The sequence below is a fragment of the Panulirus ornatus genome, chromosome 32, assembly GCF_036320965.1.
Source record: "Panulirus ornatus isolate Po-2019 chromosome 32, ASM3632096v1, whole genome shotgun sequence".
In the NCBI taxonomy this organism is placed as follows: Eukaryota; Metazoa; Arthropoda; class Malacostraca; order Decapoda; family Palinuridae; genus Panulirus; species Panulirus ornatus.
In genome coordinates this window covers 24,877,560-24,896,567 of record NC_092255.1, presented here as the reverse complement: position 1 = coordinate 24,896,567, position 19,008 = coordinate 24,877,560, and the positions used below count along the sequence as shown (strand labels likewise).

The following is a 19,008-nucleotide window of genomic DNA, read 5'->3' as shown; positions in this document are numbered from 1 at the left end:
ATCACAGAACTGCAGGGTTGATTGATAAATGGCTTCTCTATTTGTGGACTGAGAAAAATGTAAGATCATAACAGGATACCTTTTTATCTCACCTTAAATCTTGCTTCATCTGTCCATCTACTTCTCTGATGAATGTCACTTCTAGAAACACCCATCAAGGGGGTGTCCATGGCAAAAGAGTTTCCCTTTATCCTCATATGCCTCTCCCTTGCAAACCAATGCATGCTTTCTTTAACCATTTCTCTCCCTCCAGTAATCTTCCAGTCTGTTTCCCCCTGTCACAGGTGGCCTCCCTCACAAACCAACCCCTTTAATTGTATCATCAGACACTCTCCTTGTAAACTCTCCCTTGCATTCTTTCCACATACCCAAGCCACCTTAAAGTATTCAGTTTTACCCACTCTACCAATCAATATTTCATTCCCTGCCATACCATATCTCTCATACACCCCTTCACTTCTTTCTTCAATCCACATGGTACTCTCAAATAGCTCATTTCCACAGCCAGGATTCTTAATCTCTGTGACTCATTCCATGTACATGTTTCAGCTGTAAAGGTCAGGGTTAGGGGACTATGCTGTCATTTAATCTTTTCTTTATTTCTAAACTTACACCTCTACCCTTCATTATTCTCTTAAAGGTCCATTGACTCTTCTACCCTGTAATGCTCTCTCCTATAGTTATTCTTCCATATCACATTACAATATTAAAAACTGCTCCTCTTCTCTATATCATTCCAAGGCACTTTGTAAGTAATTTACACAAACTGGTGATCCTTTGCTCAAACTTCTTTTATTCCAGTGTCCATTACAACTGAAACATTACATCCACACTCAATATAAGGGCAAATTTCTAAATACTTGGAAAACATCCAAATAAAGAGCTGCCTACTAGAAAAATATTTCAAAAGAACTCAAAAGTAAAAGAAATGACTATCATCAAGGTGTAATCATAACCACTGTTAAAATATAAATCCTTTTCTCCCTACTAGGTACAGTCCTGGAACCCCTTTCTTATCCTTCAATGTACTACTACATAATTCTAAAATGCGTTATCTGTGACCAATACAAGATGTATCAATCAATTAATGTCTAAGCACGGAGTATGTGATACAACAGTTTCATAGTTCCACCATTCCTCATTCATCTTTTCCTGTCTTCCCTCTTGAGAATTCCTTGCCAAATGTCCAAAGACAGCAACAAACTTACAATTTAAATTTTCCAAAATTCTCCAGTGCTCCAGCACTACGTTTCCTTTTAGCTCACTGATTTTCCTTGTCAACATGTGTACATTAACACTCAAACTTTTTACTTCTGTCTAACAGTTCGCTTATAAACTTGCCTGCTTAACTATAACAACCTTGTTTTCAGTAACACAACTCACATCACCATACATTATTCCAAACTCTTTAATCACATTCCTAATAAATCTTTTTTTTACAAAATGTAAGAATCTTTCTGTTAACAGTTTTCACTCCATTCCATTGTAGCTCCTCATCCAAAGCTGAGTACCCAATGCTACAACTTTCATAATGCTATCAAGATAAAACTGAAAAATAAAGTAACAAAATATATTCTCTGACTTAACCTTACTCCAAGAAATAAACAATTTATAAATCTTAACTGTCAAGAAATTCTCGATATACTGTACTTAGTAACACTTACATCTTCAGGGCAGAGTTCATAAGCCTTCTCTAATGTTGATCTCGCACTAGGTGAGCGTTCTAAAAAGTAACCATTACTAGTCTCATTGCTTTGTGCAGGCGGAGACCAATTGTTAAATCCGTATTGTTGATTGGCAGCATATGGTCGACGATCTAGCTCATCGTTTAGCCAATCCACAGCCCAGGTCCATTTCCGCTGAAATAATCATTACATTATCTTTTTGGGCCTAAAAGTTAACATAAACTACCTGTCCTATTATGAAACAGAAAGCACAATTTCTATTAATAATTAATGTAATTACAATAAAATTTCAGCATTCATTCAGTATTTTTTTGAATATATAATGCAAATGATCATCCTTGACAGGAAAGCTTCAACACTGAATGTATTTCCCCAAGAGTCAGACAAGGCACTGAGCAATAAATCTGGTATTAGGAAGATTACTGTATTATCTAAAGACATATGTAAATATCATATAACCGAAAATTAACATCAATGAACACTTAAGAAAATTACCTTAAGATCACCATTTGAGTGCAGCATCTGCTGAGCAGCCAAACATGATGAAAAAAGTGCAACCATACACTTAATGCACTGATAAGCTCGCTTCTGGTAGTGATTTTTGCTTCGTTGGATTGTATCAAAAAGCCCTTCACGATCATCTGGGATACCTGTATAAGATATGCATGGTTCATGTCTACTTTATAAAAGAAATTAAGTACACAAACTACATCAGCACTTTTCACTCTGGTGCGTATAATGATTTGGGATAGGAAGATTTCCTCTAAACATTCAAAAATTAACTCCCTAAGAGTCTCCTCATTCATGTGAATGTGGGTGTTCCCAAATGATGAACCCCCCCCGCACTAATGTTGAAGAAAAAGAGTTCTCCACAATGCCTCCTGATCCTAACAGTCTTTCAGTATTCAAAATAAATACCTGTTTCAGCATACCAAAGAGATGCAGTATCTAGAGAAATAACAGTATGAAGACATATGGAATAAGACATAATACAATGGTGGACAAAAGTCTTTTAACAGAATACACGGCATAGTTATAGATCTGTGGGCTTGGTTGTTTTTTTTAGGAGGCAGTGGTTTTGGTGCATTACACATGACAGTTAGAGAGGGATGTAAGCAATTGATGACTTTTCTTCATCTTTTCCCGGTACTGCCTTGCTAATGCAGGGAACTGTGAACTAGTATGAATGAATAAAAGATATAAAACACTGTAATACACTACTACAAGAAACTCTGAAGGAGCCTGGCTCTCATGGGGGCCAGGTGGGATAACAAGTCCAACCCCCTAGGCCCGGTGCTTAGGTCCCTCACCATCAGTGGGCTGCCCTAGAGCATAGGGCCTGCACCTCCTGAGTTGTAGGGAGGTTTAATCTCAAACAGCAACAATCAGAAACTCTTAAGGCACTGACAATTAATACATTTAAGTCAAAGCTTACCAAATACTTTAGTGATATTAAGCGTCACTGAAAAGGCCTATTCAAGAATAATGATACAACAGACATGTATCTTCACTTCTTTCTTCTTTACATATGTTTAATCTCAAACAGCAACAATCAGAAACTCTTAAGGCACTGACAATTAATACATTTAAGTCAAAGCTTACCAAATACTTTAGTGATATTAAGCGTCACTGAAAAGGCCTATTCAAGAATAATGATACAACAGACATGTATCTTCACTTCTTTCTTCTTTACATATTTGAGCCTACAATACATCCTCCCTACAGCATCTGGAAGCTGAAATTAACTTTTTTTTTTTTTTTTTCATCTTTTCCTGCAGAATTTTCTTGTCAGTATACTACTATCATCCTACATAAAGCTCCTTCACATACTGAATACAGCTACTCTCTTGAAGTTTAGTGTACTGGGGCCCCAGTCCATCACTTTTCAATCTATTCTAAAGAAATTCTATTTGAGCAAATGAAACATACACAAATATCTACCTACCTAACTCTCTAAAGCCTGTTCCCACCTGGAACTCTTAAGAGGGTGGCCATGGTAATATGGATCTGTGATGTCACCATAGCTGTCATATTTCTTTATGAGAGAGAGAGAGAGAGAGAGAGAGAGAGAGAGAGAGAGAGAGAGAGAGAGAGAGAGAGAGAGAGAGAGATATATATATATATTTATATATATATATATATATATATATATATATATATATATATATATATATATATATATATAGAGAGAGAGAGAGAGAGAGAGAGAGAGAGAGAGAGAGAGAGAGAGAGAGAGAGAGAGAGAGGGGGGGGGGGGGGCATAGAAAGACAGACAGACAGATAGGGTAGTTGACCAGTCTTTACACAAATACTGTGCTGGCAGTTTACTGATCATTAACGATGTTCACAACAGCTGGGATGGGAATTTCTTTTCCTAGTAGTCTGTGCAAGCTCAGGTGGGACAATCTGGATGATACCAAACTGCTACTTGGTAACAAGGAATCTCAAAATTTCAAAGTTGCAATAGTCAAAGAGGGCACTCGCTTCTTCCTAAACATTTAGATGAGGTCCAAGCAATGTCTGACGAGCTAGGAAGGCCCACTGTGTTGAAAGCCTCTTAATAGGTGGTGTAAGAGGGACCATGAATCATCTTGTATGCCCTCTACAGCATCTTTTCCAAAAGCCATGGTCGTATGCTGAAGACAGGAATACCAGGGGATTTGGGAAAGATTGGTGAAAATGAAAGTTGTAAATATGTTCTTAAGTTCACATGTCAGGAATCTATGTATGAAAAAATGGCTAATGATGAAAGGAAGGAAAATTGAATACAAATGCACTTAATGATTTCCGGTCATACAAAACGAAATCAACAGGGAGAAAATTCAGAAACAAATCACAAGCAAAATTGAATGTCAGGAACATAATACTATCATGAAAAGATGAAAGAACTCAAATTCTCTACTTAGACAAAAAAACAGACCACGGAAAACCCCAAAATCAAAGATAATGAAATCCATCCAACATTTCTGAAGGCCTGAAGTGCAAATATAGACATCTCAAGTAAAGGGTCAGTGGGTCTACACAGCACCTCTGAGGAAGAGAAAATGAATGGGGGAGGATGGTTACTTAATAATATTGTGACATCACTTGGCTGGTTGTTCATTCCTGTGAAAGAGAATCTGTCAGCCACATGTTTTACATGGCTGAAAAGGGGAATCATGTACCTCATTTTCTGGGGTAAAGTAGTATCTAACCTCTCATGAAACAAGTACTTTCTCTGATACTCAACGGCTCTGTCCCAAAGTGAATAGTAAGCTTACCTTTAAGAGCATTATGAATTCGATGATTTTGCCAAGAATCATCTAGCAGCAGCATATGCAAGAGGAGGTCAAGATATGGTCGTAATTCATATGTATATGAATAAGCAATCTGCCACAGCAGTTCAGATAGCACCGTGGAGGAAAAGAGAGGATTTTCCCAACAACAAAACTTAAGCAGCTTCACTGTATCTTCAGAAGTATTTGCATCCTCAATGATCTTCTTAACATACCTGTGCCAAAAAATATTGGTTTCCTCAAATTTAAGTCTTACAATAACTATCAACACTAAAATCTAACAGGTAAGAAGTGCTGAATATGAAATATTTCACAGAATCAGACCACATCATGTGTAAGACATTTTAAGACAAATAATTTTTCTATAATGGTCGCATCTTTTTAATTTCTTAAAGTACATCTAATCATGATACATCATTATTATAAGCAGCCCCAGTACTCCTTTTCTGGGGCTCCTGCAACTTTGATGCTGAACTACTATCAGAAGCAGGGAAATTATGGACTCTTTTGATTCAAAAATCCTTTAGACTGAAAATGACACATCACTGAAGGTGGTGTTTTGCTTATAGTACAACCACAAGTAGAGTCTGGTAACACTTAATTATGAAAATAAGCATACATAGATTTTTCATAATTACTAAAATCATTATCATTACTAACATTATCATCATCCTTATCATCACCATCATCATCATATGAAACTATGGGAGTGAGTGAGGAATGGGAGGTATTTTGGGATGCAATGATCACATGTGCAAGAAAAGTACTGATAGTTTAGTTAGGATTTTCTATGTATCTATGCCTCATGCTGAAGTGCCTGAGGACTGGCAGAATGCTTGTATTGTGCCACTGTATTATGGCAAAACCAAATGTTGAAATTATAAAGGCATATGTTTGTTTAGTGTACCTTAAGTTGTACAGGGAAGTGGTGGTTTCAAGAGTGGATGAAAATGTGTGGATTAGACATTTGCTTTGAAGAATGAGTGAGAGGAATACTTAAGAGAAAAAGGAGGATTTGTATATGATGTTTTTGGAACTGTAGAAAACTTATCATAAGGTTATTAAAGGTGCTCTGTAGAAGTTGTTACAAATCATGGTGAGAGAGGCGAGCTATTAAAAGCAGTTGAGAGTTTTTATCAAGGAAAGGGTGTATAATGTCACCACAGTTGTTTAATTTGTTGATGGATAGGATGGTGACAGATGTGAATGCAAGGGTCTTGGGGAGAAAGGTATAAATGTAGTGTGTTTGTGTAATTACCTAATTGTTCTGTACAGAGAGGGATTTGTACACTTGAGGGGCCCCACTTCTTGATCATTCTCTAATATACAATTTTAATTCATGTATGCTGTCTGCATTAACCATGTCTTCATTCATTTTGTTCCATTCATCCACAACTCTTATACTATAAAAGTACATCTTTACATTGTTCTAACAAGTTCCTTGCTTAATTTCATGTTATGTCCTCTAGTTTCTCTATCTCAAAATCTCTCAAAAAACTATTCACTGTCACCATCACTGATCTGTCTTATAACTTAAGGTTTATGATCATATCAATCATCCCTCTCTTCCAAGGTGTGCAAATTCAAAGACTTTCCCTATAACTTAGTTTCCTGAATTCTGGTACCATCTGGACTTCCTTTATGTGCTTCTTTAGGTGCAATAACCAAATTTGAGCAGCATATTCTATTATGTAGAATATGAACAGCTTGCTACAATATTTCTTTATCCATTTACTTGAAGTCTATTCTGATATTTGCCTGAGGACAATTTCTCTCCTTAACTAATCACCTCATATGAGACTCTGGAGACAGGATAGGTACACTGTTGATTCCCAAGTCCTTCTTACACAAAGAATCCTGAAGCTTATTTCACACTAAATAATAATCATACTGAGGCATGAGGCATTCTTTCACTAATCCATATTTGCTGCATTCCTCTGGACCTTCCCTATTACTTCTATGTGCTTCTTTTGGCACAGTGACCAAATCTGAGGAGCACATTCTAGTTCTGGTCTTATGCAGGGTATGAACAGCTTGCTAAATATTTCCTTATCTATATACCTGAAAGTTATTCTGATATTAGCTATTAAACATCTGTCTCCTTTACAATTCTCCTTATGCAGGACTCTCTAATAGGTAACGGATGCTGTTGACTCCCTTATTCTTCTTACACATGGATCATTGAAGTTTATTTTTTGCGTTTGTGAGTGTTTGTCTGTTTTTTGTTTTGTTTGTTTGTTTGTATGTTTGTTTGTTTGTTTGTATGTGTGTGTGTGTGTGTGTGTGTACAAACATAGGAGTAAAGACACTATACACATAAACAAGGTTAAAAGACGGGGCAACACAATGTAAAATTCTCACCCCATAACACAAATATCAATAACACCCATTTGAAACCATTCTCCTTAAATGTATGGAAGTTGCACTGTCTCAACTGCACTCATGACACCATTAATCACCTATACAATATACCAAACACTGATTAAACATATTGTAAGACCCCTCATGCCCATGATGCAACGTCTGTTCTAAAGACACTGTGGACTTACTCCTAAACTGTCCTGCATTCACCTCACACATGCACACACATACCACCACACTCCTTGATTTCTGGTTCCACCCCAGTGGATGTGGCTGGCTATGAGCACTTTGGAATCCCATAAAAGGGCAGGAAGGTAAAGGTGAAAAATCAAATACATAATGATGTGTTACCAGACTTTGCCTACTTGAGGTTACCTCCTGAGTGAAAAGTCACCTTTGGCAAGCCTGTATCATCAGCAGATGATGGTCAATATAGTCGCATTGAGGAACTTCTTGCTCCAAAGGAGTCCATCATTTCCCTGCTTCTGATTGTAATCGAATTACAACATTGCAAGAACCATATAAAAAGGGTCCGGGGGTTAAGTACAATAGTAAAAAATACTGACGTTGCTCGACCATAAAGGATCTCCGCTACTTTTGGCTGGATGGGCATGAGTGGTTCAGGGCAAGATGTGTCTCCATGTGGGTTAGGCAGCGATGCATTATTCTGAAAGGGCATGAAAGAAAAAGACAAAGAAATAAGAATGAATAAAACATAAAAAGCTTGAAAATCAGTAACTAGACTTTCATCTATCTGGTCTCTTTTAACATAATTAAAACTGAACTTAAATGTAGCAAATTTTCAGAATCATGGAAATCCTCTAAAAACACTAATTTCTGAGTCTACACAATAGTCTCCGCTATTACCTATGCTGAAACCGAAAAACACATTATTTGGAAAGGTAATACATATGAAGTATACTAAACCTACCACTCCTCTCCTAATACCTGCACCTGACAGCTCATTCAATTAGATATGTAAATAAAATGCTTCCATATTTAGCATGTATGCCAACATTCTGCACCTGTCCCCCAATCAACCTTCAAGCCTTACAACCATTAATACATATATACCTATGGTTAAAAGACTAAATTAGGTAGGCAGGATGGCATTTCTATCCTTTGTTCACTGTGATAATGGCTGATGCAAACACTTTTCAATTTCTCTATCACCCCAGGAGGGTTTCAGCATTAAATTCAGCCAAATAAAGTATATTAGCTCACTTTTCTGTGCACATACTTTACTTTCACACGCATTTCTTTCATTCTACAATGGGTCAGAGATAATCTGAACGATGGATACTCTCCAAAACTCATCCTCCATCACTTCCTAGGGGTCTACACATTAACTTCTGTGTTATACTACTGCACTTCTTTAATTCTACATTTGGAAACAGAAAATATGAATGATGCACACCCTCAAAAATCTACTCCATAACTCCCTGGAGGATCTATGCTATAATTCTAGCACTATGGCCATATAAGGTATGCTTGCTCACATTTTTATGCAAATCCTATAATTCATACTTTTTTTTTTTTTTTTTTTGCCGCTGTCTCCCGCGTTTGCGAGGTAGCGCAAGGAAACAGACAAAAGAAATGGCCCAACCCACCCCCATACACATGTATATACATACGTCCACACACGCAAATATACATACCTACACAGCTTTCCATGGTTTACACCAGACGCTTCACATGCCCTAATTCAATCCACTGACAGCACGTCAGCCCCGGTATACCACATCGCTCCAATTCACTCTATTCCTTGCCCTCCTTTCACCCTCCTGCATGTTCAGGCCCCGATCACACAAAATCTTTTTCACTCCATCTTTCCACCACCAATTTGGTCTCCCTCTTCTCCTCGTTCCCTCCACCTCTGACACATATATCCTCTTGGTCAATCTTTCCTCACTCATTCTCTCCATGTGCCCAAACCATTTCAAAACACCCTCTTCTGCTCTCTCAACCACGCTCTTTTTATTTCCACACATCTCTCTTACCCTTACGTTACTTACTCGATCAACCCACCTCACACCACACACTGTCCTCAAACATCTCATTTCCAGCACATCCATCCTCCTGCGCACAACTCTATCCATAGTCCACGCCTCGCAACCATACAACATTGTTGGAACCACTATTCCTTCAAACATACCCATTTTTGCTTTCCGAGATAATGTTCTCGACTTCCACACATTCTTCAAGGCTCCCAGAATTTTCGCCCCCTCCCCCACCCAATGATCCACTTCCGCTTCCATGGTTCCATCCGCTGCCAGATCCACTCCCAGATATCTAAAACACTTCACTTCCTCCAGTTTTTCTCCATTCAAACTCACCTCCCAATTGACTTGACCCTCAACCCTACTGTACCTAATAACCTTGCTCTTATTCACATTTACTCTTAACTTTCTTCTTTCACACACTTTACCAAACTCAGTCACCAGCTTCTGCAGTTTCTCACATGAATCAGCCACCAGCGCTGTATCATCAGCGAACAACAACTGACTCACTTCCCAAGCTCTCTCATCCCCAACAGACTTCATACTTGCCCCTCTTTCCAAAACTCTTTTCTTTTTTACAATTGGGAAAAATAAATTCCTAATTGACATCAGCTTTCTGCAAGTCACCATTACTTTCTGGAATGGTCAATTTTAAGTAAACATGGCATGGGAGGGGTTTAGGACACCAAGAGCAGAAGTGGGAGCTAGCGACATGAGTCCCTAGAAAAAGAGCATAGCCATGCACCATAGTCATTAGCTGATTACTGAGACCTCCTAGCAGCTCCAATGACTCATCCTTTGTATACAGTACCATCTATGGCAAGCTAATGGAGCTTAAAATGTATGCTAAATTCAACTTCAGGTGAAAAACTGAGTTTGTAGATTGATGTTCACGATATCCTACAAAGTAACTGAAGTCTGACATCTGCAGCAACAAAACGATCAAGGGTTAATTCTGACATCCTTGTTGCTCTTCTCTGGATCTTCTCTGGCAAGAATTCTTGGTTCTTCTTTGAAGTATATTCTAGTTTTGGCCTAATCTATTCCTTTCTTTTAGTTCATGGCTTTCATGGTGTAATGTTTACTGGTGATCCCTCCTTTGGAACACACCATTTGTCCTCCTCTCTACGGGATTTTGATGAATGTATTGTCATGGCCTTTTAACATCTTTAAAACACCTGAAAGGGTGTTGCATAAATCTTTGCTTCTATGCTTCTTTCTTCTTTTGGCTTCAATGCTCCTTTCTCATTCTTTAATGCACACTTTCCTTCTAGCTGTTCTGTTGTGGTATCTGATGAGGGACTGACCTCTTTTTAATCTGCAACACCAGTGTTCCCTATGGTTCTTTCCTATTGCCTATCCTCTTTTGTCTTTCCAAAAAATGATCTTTTTTTTCAGCCTCTAAACCCATCCACTCTTACACTGATGATCCCACTCTAAATACTTCAAGTCAGTCTCTTTCTCCTCTGTACTGTAACTTGTATGTTCAGCCAGTTCATGAGCTAAAATACTATCTATAGAGAAGCATTCTACATTACATTTTTCTATTACTCGAAGCATATCATATTGCAGTCTCCAAAATTGTGAAGCATATTACTCAATTTTCATATATACATATACATTTAAATGTATACATATATATACACACACAGACATATACATATATACACATGTACACAATCAATACTAACTGCCCTAATTCATTCCCGTCACCACCCCGCCACACATGAAATGACAACCCCCTTCCCAAACACGCACGCGAGGTAGCGCTAGAAAAAGACAACAAAGGCCACATTTGTTCACACTCAGTCTCTAATTGTCATGTAAAATACACCAAAACCACAGCTCCCTTTCCACATCCAGGCCCCACAAAACTTTCCATAGTTTACCCCAGATGCTTCACATGCCCTGGTTCAATCCACTGACAGCATGTTGACCCCGGTATACCACATCATTCCAATTCACTCTATTCCTTGCACACCTTTCACCCTCTTGCATGTTCAGGCCCCGATCACTCAAAATCTTTTTCACTCCATCTTTCCACCTCCAATTTGGTCTCCCACTTCTCCTCGTTCCCTCCACCTCTGACACATATATCCTCTTGGTCAATCTTTCCTCACTCATTCTCTCAACGTGACCAAACCATTTCAAAACACCCTCTTCTGCTCTCTCAACCACACTCTTTTTATTACCACACATCTCTTATCCTTTCATTACTTACTCGATCAAACCACCTCACACCACATACTGTCCTCAAACATTTCATTTCTAATACATCCACACTCCTCTGCACAACTCTATCTATAGCCCACGCCTCGCAACCATACAACATTGTTGGAACCACTATTCCTTCAAACATACCCATTTTTGCTTTCCGAGATAATGTTCTCGACTTCCACACATTCTTCAAGGCTCCCAGGATTTTCGCCCCCTCCCCCACCATATGATCCACTTCCGCTTCCATGGTTCCATCCGCTGCCAGATCCACTCCCAGATATCTAAAACACTTTACTTCCTCCAGTTTTTCTCCATTCAAACTTACCTCCCAATTGACTTGACCCTCAACCCTACTGTACCTAATAACCTTGTTCTTATTCACATTTACTCTTAACTTTCTTCTTTCACACACTTTACCAAACTCAGTCACCAGCTTCTGCAGTTTCTCACATGAATCAGCCACCAGCGTTGTATCATCAGCGAACAACAACTGACTCACATCCCAAGCTCTCTCATCCACAACAGACTTCATACTTGCCCCTCTTTCCAAAACTCTTGCATTCACCTCCCTAACAACCCCATCCATAAACAAATTAAACAACCATGGAGACATCACACACCCCTGCCGCAAACCAACATTCACTGTGAACCAATCACTTTCCTCTCTTCCTACTCGTACACATGCCTTACATCCTCGATAAAAACTTTTCACTGCTTCTAACAACTTGCCTCCCACACCATATATTCTTAATACCTTCCACAGAGCATCTCTATCAACTCTATCATATGCCTTCTCCTGATCCATAAATGCTACATACAAATCCATTTGCTTTTCTAAGTATTTCTTACATACATTCTTCAAAGCAAACACCTGATCCACACATCCTCTACCACTTCTGAAACCACACTGCTCTTCCCCAATCTGATGCTCTGTACATGCCTTCACCCTCTCAATCAATACCCTCCCATATCTCTCTCTCTCTCTCTCTCTCTCTCTCTCTCTCTCTCTCTCTCTCTCTCTATATATATATATATTTATTTCTTTTTTTTTTTTCAAAAGAGGGAACAGAGAACGAGGCCAGGTGAGGATACTCCCTCAGAGGCCCAGTCCTCTGTTCTTAACGCTACCTTGCTAACGCGGGAAATGGCTAATAGTTTGAAAGAAAAAGAAATATATATATATGTATATGATTGTTGTTTCTCACATTTGTAAGGTAGCACCAGGAACAGAAGAAAAAAGGCCACATCCAATAACAACCATTCCCTAGCTGTCATGCATAATGTACTGACACTACAGCTACCTTTCAACATTCAGGCCTCACAGATCTATCCACAGTTTACTCTGGATGTTTCACATACCGTTTTAGTCCACTTAAAGCACATTGACCACAGTATATCTCACTGTTCCATTTAACTCTACCCCTTGCATGCTTTTCATCCTCCTGGATGTTTAGGCCCCAATCGCTCAAAATCATTTTCACTTTATCCTTCCATCTCCAAATTGGTAACCCTGTTCTTGTTACCTCCATTTCTGACACATATATCCTTTGTCAAACTTTCCTCACTCATTTTTTTTTTCCTATATGTCCAAACCATTTCAGCACACCCTCTTCAACTCTCTCACCACACTCTTTTTATTACAATACCTCTCCCATATCCTTTTTTTATTTACTTGATCAAACCAACTTGCACCACATAATGTCCTAAAACATTTTATTTTCAACATCCATTCTCCTCCACACATCATCATCTACAGCCTATGCCTCATATTCATATAACATTGATGGGACTACCATACCTTCAAACATACCCATTTTTGCCCTCCCAGATAACAAGCTCTCTAGGTGTGTTACAGTAACCTATGTGTGCTGGTGACCGAGGTGACTGCAGACAGATAAGCCAAGCAAGTATACACCCCAGCCAGCATGCTAAGTTCAGATGATTGCATGGCATCAAATAACATTAATTTACCTGATTTGTTTTTCTTTTTTGCTAACTTTTCCTGATATTTCTTATTACCTCATATAACAAAGATTTGTTAATAATCCTTGGCATACATTTTTAAGGCATGGTTCTTTGAGGATTAATTGCAAGTTCATGTGCTACATGCAGAGAGTTACATGGAATGAAGTAAATAATTCCTCTAATGAAACAGGTGGCCAAAAATAACTTCCTCTATATCAGTACAAGCAATTAATGTATAAATTCCATACTTACTGGTTGAGAAGACTGTTGCTTGTGAGAAACATCACATGACCTTATCAATTGTGAAACCACCTGATAAAGTCTTCCTAATTCAGCATACTGATACTTAATGGCTGGGCCTGGTCCCTCATCCAAAGCAACCAACATAAACATCTCTACCACATTCAACTGTAAAAGAAAAACAGGGCCAATTCTCACTACAGCATACTTTTTTCTTAACATTAACATCAAGCCAAGGATTCACATGCATAAAGCTAGCATCTTTTTCATTTCCAATATGTCAAATGGAAATTCAGTCAAACAAATTGAGCCCACTAATATCTTAAATGACTGAATGCAACAATCAGTGACTGACATACATAACAAATATATCAATAACTTGGGTGGGCATTCTTAGTTTACCCCCTCTATGCTCAGAATTAATTCTCTTGGACACACAAGCCTTTTTCTGATAATGAAGGCTAATCAAGATCAAGTACATTCACAGCAAGACAGAAAATGACCTAAATGCAAAGCAGAGACTACTTGTTCATACTTTAATGGAGCTAGAGTCTCAGACTTGTGAAGAAAAACTAATGACATCTGCATCTTCCTATCCTATCTGTATCTCTGATGCCCATTCCCTACGGGAACCCCTTCAAAGGTGAGGCCTTGGCAAATATGGTTCTATAACTATCCAAAAATATACTACTGATTGTTACAACAAATAAAAGAAAAAAAAATGAAGCTTCATGGTAATACATGATTTTCAGCCTAAAAGCATTAAAAAACAATCATGAAAAAACATCTTCTCTAAATGGGAGTCAAAAGTGAATATTCTGACAAGAGGTATAATTCTGTGGAGCATATCTGGAAAAGTATTTGAGATTTCTCAAGAGTGGTGATTGAGAGGGTGCTGGCATGCACAGAGCATCTGTCTTGGGAGGAGTGTGCTTTCAGATGAAGGAGAGGATGTGTGTACCAGGAGTTTGCTTTTAAGAATTTGTATGACTTACTTGGACAAGGAGAGTAAACTGTACGAGGCATTTAAGCATCTCAAGAAGGTACATGATAGAGGTGACAGAGGCCTTTAGAAGGTACTACATATGTATGAGGTAAAAGGACAGTTACAAAGAGCAGTGATGAGTCTTCAGTCTAGAAAGCAAGACAAGTGTGAGTAGGAGGGGAGAGTTATTGGTCCTCAGTAAAGGTGGGTCTGCAAAAAGGATGCAAGATGTTGCTGTGGTAGCTTAAAATGCTTACGAATGGGATGAAGAGTGACATGAGTACAATGTTCTCAAAAGCGAAGACCTTCCCTCCTGCCTGTTACTTTTTTTAAAAAAGCAGTTGGACTACTGCCTTACTGTTCTCTTAATTCTAAAGGGCAAATTAGGCATGGCTGATGCTTTGGTAAAACAAGCTAGCTCACTTGAGGATTGCTTTATAGTTTGCTTTTTTCACTTCAGAAGTGTATACAATCTGGGTAACTTGATGTAAAATAACAAAGAGCATGAGAAACTCAATGCTGAGAGGCTTCATATCATGTTTATCACAAAGGAAGCTAACAAATACAAGCCCCTTTAACTAATAGTACAAATGAGCTCTTTATAAATAGTTACGACAAACCTGCATCAGAGTGACCTGTTCCCTTCCAGGCAGTGAGTTCAGGTAGTGGGTTGCTGCTATTCATTGTCAGGTGTTGACAGAACTACAATGTCAATCTCTACTATAACCGTTGTTTGATTATTTGTTACCACTTTACAAAGTTTTGCAGACTTTCCAAGTATTGTGCAAAATGAAACCTACATGAAATTCAAGCATATGCATCCTTAGTTTGAAGTTCAACTAAAAAATAGGGCTTGATTCACATTAAAACTCTACCCAATTTCTAAGTACCCATACCTGGATTCATAAAAAAAATTCTACCCAATCTTCACGCTCAAAACCAACATAATCAATCTTCATATTCAATAATATTTTACATAATTCAACTTATTTATGAATTCAAAAGATTGCAGCCACTAGCTATTCCAGTCAATAAACAATAAAAAGAAAAAATAATTAACCTACTTTGAGTAGCTGTAACTTTTCAGATGGTCCTAAAGATGCATAAAGATGAAAGAGATGAAAGTATTGAGGTAAGTGTCTGCCATGTTCTGACACTTCTTTGTTCAGCAGCATTAACACTGCAACAAGCAGCTGGTCACTTAAAGTGCAGCCACCACTACTCATATCCAGACCTGAAATCAACAAATACAGTTATTATTCATCATTAGTCATAGTAATACAGTGCAGACAATAAAATCTTAATAAATTGGTAACTCAACCTATCTACCTACATCTCTGATGACTGCCTTTATGCAACACTATATAAGTATTTTGCCAATCCTCAGGTACCTCACTATGATCCATACATACGCTGAAAATTCTAACTAATCAATCAACAACATTGTCATCTTCTCTCTCTTGGACACTATCGTATATTTAGGTGATGCAATCTGTTGATATAACTAATATCATCATCATGACATATCTGAATTAACTACACCAATGCGGTATATGGGGCCAGCATGCTGTCAAGTGAGCTGGACAAAGGAATGGGAAGTAATTAAGGTAAACCATGAAATAATCAGTGGGGCTTTGCATTGGATGGTAGGATTTGAATCAATAATTATACTATTTATCTATCTATTCCCAATCATCAGTCCTTTTTCAGCACATAAATCTACAAGCTCTTCACCATTTCCATTTACAACACTGAACACCCCATGTATACCAATTATTCCCTCAACTGCCACATTACTCACCTTTGCATTCAAATCACCCATCACTATAACCCGGTCTCGTGCATCAAAACCACTAACACACTCATTCAGCTGCTCCCAAAACACTTGCCTCTCTTGATCTTTCTTCTCATGCCCAGGTGCATATGCACCAATAATCACCCACCTCTCTCCATCAACTTTCAGTTTTACCCATATTAATCGAGAATTTACTTTCTTACACTCTATTACATACTCCCACAACTCCTGTTTCAGGAGTATTGCTACTCCTTCCCTTGCTCTTGTCCTCTCACTAACCCCTGACTTTACTCCCCAGACATTCCCAAACCACTCTTCCCCTTTACCCTTGAGCTTCGTTTCACTCAGAGCCAAAACATCCAGGTTCCTTTCCTCAAACATACTACCTATCTCTCCTTTTTTCACATCTTGGTTACATCCACACACATTTAGGCACCCCACTCTGAGCCTTCGAGGAGGATGAGCACTCCCCGTGTGACTCCTTCTTCTGTTTCCCATTTTACAAAGTTAATACAAGGAGGGGAGGATTTCTGGCCCCCACTCCCGTCCCCTCTAGTCGCTTTCTACGACACGCGAGGAATACGTGGGAAGTATTCTTTCACCCCTATCCCCAGGGATAATATACATATATATATACATATACACACACACACACACACACACACACACACACACGTATATACATATGAGATATACATAAGTATACTTATGTAAGTAGGAGAGATGGCCAGAGAGCGTTATTGGATTACGTGTTAATTGACAGGCGTGCGAAAGAGAGACTTTTGGATGTTAATGTGCTGAGAGGTGCAACTGGAGGGATGTCTGATCATTATCTTGTGGAGGCTAAGGTGAAGATTTGTATGGGTTTTCAGAAAAGAAGAGTGAATGTTGGGGTGAAGAGGGTGGTGAGAGGAAGTGAGCTTGAGAAGGAGACCTGTGTGAGGAAGTACCAGGAGAGACTGAGTACAGAATGGAAAAAGCTGAGAACAATGGAAGCAAGGGGAGTGGGGGAGGAATGGGATGTATTTAGGGAATCAGTGATGGATTGCGCAAAAGATGCTTGTGGCATGAGAAGAGTGGGAGGTGGGTTGATTAGAAAGGGTAGTGAGTGGTGGGATGAAGAAGTAAGAGTATTAGTGAAAGAGAAGAGAGAGGCATTTGGACGATTTTTGCAGGGAAAAAATGCAATTGAGTGGGAGATGTATAAAAGAAAGAGACAGGAGGTCAAGAGAAAGGTGCAAGAGGTGAAAAAAAGGGCAAATGAGAGTTGGGGTGAGAGAGTATCATTAAATTTTAGGGAGAATAAAAAGATGTTCTGGAAGGAGGTAAATAAAGTGCGTAAGACAAGGGAGCAAATGGGAACTTCAGTGAAGGGCGCAAATGGGGAGGTGATAACAAGTAGTGGTGATGTGAGAAGGAGATGGAGTGAGTATTTTGAAGGTTTGTTGAATGTGTTTGATGATAGAGTGGCAGATATAGGGTGTTTTGGTCGAGGTGGTGTGCAAAGTGAGAGGGTTAGGGAAAATGATTTGGTAAACAGAGAAGAGGTAGTGAAAGCTTTGCGGAAGATGAAAGCCGGCAAGGCAGCAGGTTTGGATGGTATTGCAGTGGAATTTATTAAAAAAGGGGGTGACTGTATTGTTGACTGGTTGGTAAGGTTATTTAATGTATGTATGACTCATGGTGAGGTGCCTGAGGATTGGCGGAATGCGTGCATAGTGCCACTGTACAAAGGCAAAGGGGATAAGAGTGAGTGCTCAAATTACAGAGGTATAAGTTTGTTGAGTATTCCTGGTAAATTATATGGGAGGGTATTGATTGAGAGGGTGAAGGCATGTACAGAGCATCAGATTGGGGAAGAGCAGTGTGGTTTCAGAAGTGGTAGAGGATGTGTGGATCAGGTGTTTGCTTTGAAGAATGTATGTGAGAAATACTTAGAAAAGCAAATGGATTTGTATGTAGCATTTATGGATCTGGAGAAGGCATATGATAGAGTTGATAGAGATGCTCTGTGGAAGGTATTAAGAATATATGGTGTGGGAGGAAAGTTGTTAGAAGCAGTGAAAAGTTTTTATCGAGGATGTAAGGCATGTGTACGTGTAGGAAGAGAGGAAAGTGATTGGTTCTCAGTGAATGTAGGTTTGCGGCAGGGGTGTGTGATGTCTCCATGGTTGTTTAATTTGTTTATGGATGGGGTTGTTAGGGAGGTAAATGCAAGAGTTTTGGAAAGAGGGGCAAGTATGAAGTCTGTTGGGGATGAGAGAGCTTGGGAAGTGAGTCAGTTGTTGTTCGCTGATGATACAGCGCTGGTGGCTGATTCATGTGAGAAACTGCAGAAGCTGGTGAATGAGTTTGGTAAAGTGTGTGGAAGAAGAAAGTTAAGAGTAAATGTGAATAAGAGCAAGGTTATTAGGTACAGTAGGGTTGAGGGTCAAGTCAATTGGGAGGTGAGTTTGAATGGAGAAAAACTGGAGGAAGTGAAGTG

General features: G+C 38.9%; 1 protein-coding gene across 1 annotated transcript in view; it reads right to left on the bottom strand.

The window, feature by feature from the left end:
• The window catches only part of LOC139759273 (ubiquitin carboxyl-terminal hydrolase 9X-like), a 144,189-nt gene that overhangs the window by 8,593 nt on the left and 116,588 nt on the right, over positions 1–19,008 (bottom strand). The window contains exons 43-48 of the mRNA XM_071681418.1: positions 15,793–15,962; positions 13,756–13,911; positions 7,888–7,988; positions 4,946–5,175; positions 2,181–2,335; positions 1,665–1,859 (exon numbers count right to left, since the gene is read on the bottom strand). Coding sequence (XP_071537519.1) covers positions 1,665–1,859; positions 2,181–2,335; positions 4,946–5,175; positions 7,888–7,988; positions 13,756–13,911; positions 15,793–15,962 — 1,007 coding nt within the window. The remainder of the gene's footprint in view (positions 1–1,664; positions 1,860–2,180; positions 2,336–4,945; positions 5,176–7,887; positions 7,989–13,755; positions 13,912–15,792; positions 15,963–19,008) is intronic.